The sequence below is a fragment of the Buceros rhinoceros genome, unplaced genomic scaffold (genome assembly GCF_000710305.1).
Source record: "Buceros rhinoceros silvestris isolate BGI_N320 unplaced genomic scaffold, ASM71030v1 scaffold3739, whole genome shotgun sequence".
In the NCBI taxonomy this organism is placed as follows: Eukaryota; Metazoa; Chordata; class Aves; order Bucerotiformes; family Bucerotidae; genus Buceros; species Buceros rhinoceros.
In genome coordinates this window covers 11,679-16,637 of record NW_010430968.1, presented here as the reverse complement: position 1 = coordinate 16,637, position 4,959 = coordinate 11,679, and the positions used below count along the sequence as shown (strand labels likewise).

The 4,959-nt window shown below is 46.2% G+C and overlaps 1 protein-coding gene across 1 annotated transcript in view; it reads right to left on the bottom strand.

The window, feature by feature from the left end:
* The window catches only part of LOC104499696 (desumoylating isopeptidase 2-like), a 23,706-nt gene extending 18,814 nt beyond the window's left edge, over window positions 1–4,892 (bottom strand). The window contains exons 1-4 of the mRNA XM_010143240.1: window positions 4,761–4,892; window positions 2,951–3,023; window positions 1,513–1,606; window positions 335–476 (exon numbers count right to left, since the gene is read on the bottom strand). Of these exons, the coding sequence (XP_010141542.1) occupies window positions 335–476; window positions 1,513–1,606; window positions 2,951–3,023; window positions 4,761–4,892 (441 nt within the window). The remainder of the gene's footprint in view (window positions 1–334; window positions 477–1,512; window positions 1,607–2,950; window positions 3,024–4,760) is intronic.
* Between the last annotated feature and the right edge of the window lie 67 nt (window positions 4,893–4,959).

Sequence of the window (4,959 nt, the reverse complement as noted above, 5' to 3'; positions counted from 1 at the left end):
TATTTGTGTTTGTTACTAAAATGATGCACATTTGCATGCTAGCCAGGTCTGTCCTTCCAGTTCCTGCTCAGTGACTATTCAGTGAACCAAATGCAGGAACTACTGATTTCCCACACAGTTTAGACCAAACGTGTACTAAAACTCCTTTATCTCCACCTCCTGATCCCATCTCTTTCAACAGCAAAGGGCTTCTGAAAGTACTAAGGACAGAGACAGGAGATCTGGCTATGGACTCTGGCCTGGCAGGCTGTGCTGACCTGTTTCCTTTTTATGAACACTGCTACAGATCTGAAGCAGCAAAAAATAATTTAAAAAAAGAGACAGTTGTGCCCACCTCAGCCAGAGCAGCAGAGAAGTGATTACAGTTCTTGTGCATCAGGTGGTATGCGTTTCCTTTGTACTCCTTGCCCAGCTCTTCCATAATCTTATCCACATCCTCTTCTGTGAAGTCTGTGGTGCCCAAGGCAATGGATTCTCTAGTGAAAAACAAATTACACAACAGGAAACATGGAAAGATACAGTGAAGAGAGTGATACATACCCAGGGAGAAGGAAATGGTCATACATTGGCAAGGACAGGCTTAAAACATGGAATGCATATCTAAGGCTACCAGAAACATCCACTAACAAAATGGCACAGTAATATCTCCAACTTATCCACAAAGCAGGTTACAGCACAGACAACAGCCCCCAGAGTGTCCTGCTAACCACCAGGGGAGTCTCAGCTCTGGAGGTCTGCTCCCACTCTGCCCGTCATCCCACAATAGAAAGTTCCAGTAGGACAGAAGAGAAGCCTTTTTTCCATGATTGACAGGGTTTCCATGGGGTAGGCCAGGAAGGAGCAGACTGAAAACTTTATCCAGGAACCTATTTCTTCTCCCCGTATTCACTCAACAGCGCTCATTCTTCTGAAAGCTTCCAACAACCCTCAACGTAAACTGGTAGTCCGGCAGGTCAAGCCTCACCTGCCATGGGCAGTTCCTTGACCCACAGCCCCACAGTGTGAGCGCCTTGAACATATAAATGTGTCATCCTCTCAGACTCTTCTAGCAGTTGGTCCGTCCGTTGTGACAGAGTAGCAATAAACACAGGAGGTGACTTCTGGTACTCTGTGAAGTATCACCAAATAGGTGATACTCATCAAAAGACCAGACTTTGTCATTTCTCTGTGCATTGGCTCTGTGTGACACACAGGTGGTCTCATTCTTGCTGACAGGCAAAACTGGGAGCACAGAACACAAAGAAAATGGGAAAAGAGAACTGCATTCACCTGTAAGTATGCTTTTAAACCCTGCCACACGCAGTTCAGCACTGTTTCCTGTTTGGTGTATACCCTCTTTTATCCACCTCCAAAATCCCTGCAGGGCTGCCTTTGAACCAGGATCATGTAAAGGATGGAGTGAGGGTGCTTGTGAGGAGAGGGAAGGGGGAGCCCAGAGGACAGGGCTTCCCTGCTCCCTCTACACCGAGGGCTGCTGGGGGCAGAGGAGATGATGTAGAGAAGGACCCTTACTTGAATTTAAACGTCTCGCCAAGTTCTACCGCACTGCCAGGTGTGATTTCGAAAATCCCACTGAATGGGTAGGGATGCCCTCCATAGGCAAACTCTGACAAGGAAAGAAACATACTGTGAGTAATTGAATGAACGCAATGTCAGGAAAAAATCTATGGCAGCTGTCTGCACCGCTCAGCATCAGCAACAGGGGCTGGGCTATTGCCAAGTCCATTCCAGACAGACTCTGAAAGCCATTTTCTCTGTCCGGTTATCTGCAGCCTGAGGGTGCCCTCACAGCCTCCCTCCATGCTAACACTACTGCTTTCTCACAGTGCCAGGAAAACTCCGAGTCTGTCTCTGTGCCCATTCAGGTGGCTGCTTCTCAGTGGAAGATTCTGCAGTGGAGCCATCTAGATAAACTGTGAGAGGCTGTCAGTGGTGGTACTGAGCTGGAAGAAGTCTTTTCTAGAGTAGGGAGAAATCCAATCTTCTTCCAGAGGAATTTACAGGCAGCTATTAAGAACTCTTTGCAGAAAGCCAAGCTGATTGATTGCACTGCCTCATCACGGAGGTCAAGCCAGGAAGTCCCTCCATGTCATACAGGCCATTTTGCGTAGCCTGTGGAACAGAGCCTGTGGACCTCATGGTGTCACACAGGCCATCTCGCATGGTCTGTGAAAGCTTCTGTGCTCAGCGTGGAACATGGCACCTCAGGGGTTTTGTCTGCTGCATGGCACTAGCTAAAAATACCAAGAGTGAGTAGCCCAAGTTATTCCCGTTTAATGCTGAAGAAGGAAACAGAAAGTCTATGATGCTAGTCTGTCCTTCACTGCACTACAGCTGTGTCCCCAGACCCCTTGGCAGTGCCTTTTGCAATGGGTGCTCTAATCAGCTTCAACATCCACACCACTTCAAAAGTCTTACAAGACATATTCTTTTCCTTGTAACTCTGCTGTTGCAAAAAGACTAGTTTCCAAGATCTGGAAATCCAGACTCCAAGATTTCTAGATCATAGACATTCATAAAGAATTACTGCAAAATGGGCTTACCCTGACAGGAAATTAGCACAAACACACATATGCAGATCTCGGGATAACCACTGACCCTCCTCTCTTTCCCCTTCCCCGTTTCTCCCACTCTCTCTCCCCCTCCTTTGCTGCTGAACGGCTGTTCAACATTGCTTGGTCCCTCCTATCTGCCATGCCGCTACACACCTGCACACACTACAGAGGCTGCAGGGACATGCTGAAAATAAGAAATGCTACATGGTTCACGACAGAACTGCACAAGGTCCTGCTGGAGTCAACGATGGGCTTTAAAAAGAGAATTGGCCGTGTTTTTCATTCCTTAAAACATTCCTTGCCACAGGCTGTAAGTTTGGGGTGCTATTCCATATCAAATTAGCCATACAGTTGTCCCCATGTTCTGCAGGTAGTGAAAAGGAAATACTTCCTACCTCTGCCGTAGATCTCGATGCCAGAGTGGAAGACACCAATCCCCAAGGTGGAGGTGTATTCGTTTATCCAGTACTACAGTAAGAGAAAAGCCACGTTTGAAAGCATTAGTGGAAAGGAAACACACAGTCTTGGTCTAGGGTATATCCCCTACCTCCTGTCCTCAGGAAAACTTCTCATGAGGACAAGACTGATTTTGAAATTAACTTGAGACAAACAAATTGAGACTCCCTACAGACCAATAAAAGAGGGCACTCTGTTTGTACAGCTGCCTGAGATCAGGTCTCCAAAAAATGCTCATCTGATAATTTCCATGTAAGGCATTAAGCTGTAGTAAGATATAACTGGACCTGAACCTGCATAAACTCAGCTGCTACAGAAAGTGTGATTATCTATCTTCTCATTGAAATAGCTGAGACTGAGCCAGGTTTACCAATTCATTTGCTTTATCTGATCTTCAGAATCTTGAGCTAGAGAATCCACAAATATTTTTCACACACCTTTTTACATCGCCTCACATCTTCTTATTAAGTTGGTTTTAGGCATTAAGATCATAGAGACAGCAGTCCGTTCCCCCCATCAGAGAACCGCCATTTAGTAATTGTCTATATGATAACTGCTTTATCAGAAAAAAAAAAAGGACTGTGGAGCATGCTAGTCAACATTTTGCTCAAAGGCACCATATACTATTAAACACTGTTTATAGTATCTATTTAATAGTATCTTCTGAAAACACTGTTTTCAGAAGACACAAGGGCTTGCTGCTCTAAAACTAGGTCCAAAGTGACAAAGTGATGACAACTTCACCCAAGTCAAAGACAAGGTTTCAAGGGGAGCTGTTACATGACCTCATTGCTCTGGAGTCCAGCACTTCCCATTACATTAAGAGCAGAGTAATGCTGCAGTCTGGTGCATGTGTGTGATGCTCCTCCACCGAGCACTGCTCAGGGCCTGTTTCCACCATGCCGTGAAGGACAGCGCAGACACGCAAACAAGTCCCAGCTAAGCTAATTCTGGAGAGGGGAGCCGTACAGCCATGCCAGGGTAGTGCTGCAGCGGAGATAATTAGCCCTGCTCAGCAGCGGTATTTATTAGGTTAGCTGCAGAGCTGTGCTGTTACAGAAATGATGTTTTCAGGCACTGAGTAGAAGCTGCCCACACTTGGTATATTTACAGTTCACTTACGGCTACTCTGCAGTGAAGATGTGTCTCTGGTAACTCAGACCAACTGAATTCTTATTTTAATCAAGCGGTACAAGGAAAGTGAGTGCTGTTCACTTGATCCTGTACAAGGACGTGACAGGCTCATTAAGCTAAAATTCTCTTTGGGGTCTGGTAGCTGCCTCTTGTGAAGCCAGAATAAGCTGCACCTTCCCTGGTGTCTGGCATCGCTAAGCTGCCACAGTATAAGAACCCCTTTGCTGTCAGGTAACCAGGCGCACTTGATCTACATTCCTCAAACTGCTCACTTATGTATTTTTGATGACTGGAGTAGCTCTGTATATCACCAGGAAATGCTTTCTGCGAGACCATTGCTAATCGGGAAAAACAGTAGCTTTGATATGAGAAGTGCAGTCCCAAGCCTGACTTAATGTACGGCCAGTCTTGATACCTTGAACCACGTCCCCAAAAATGCTGGCCTCTGGCAGCACAGCACTTCCCTTTCCCTCCAGAAAATGATGTAATGCTTCTTGTTCTTTGTGAGGTTTGGTATCATAAATGATTTATTACTGCAGGAGGGCAGCAAACCACCTGACCCCAGCTGGACCCCTGCCCACTGCTCTCTTCAGACCTTGTGTAATCTCCATTTACCTCTTCATTTGAATTATGCAAACTCTTGGTTTTGGGATATATCAGAACATTGGACTGGAGCAAGGTCAGAGAGATCTCAAACTCTGCCAGATGAGACAGCGCATTAGCAGTGAACCCTCTGTTGAACACCATGCCTGTTATTTAGCGATACGATGTGCCCTTGCCTTCTGCTGCCCTCCTCCACCATTTGATGTTGCCC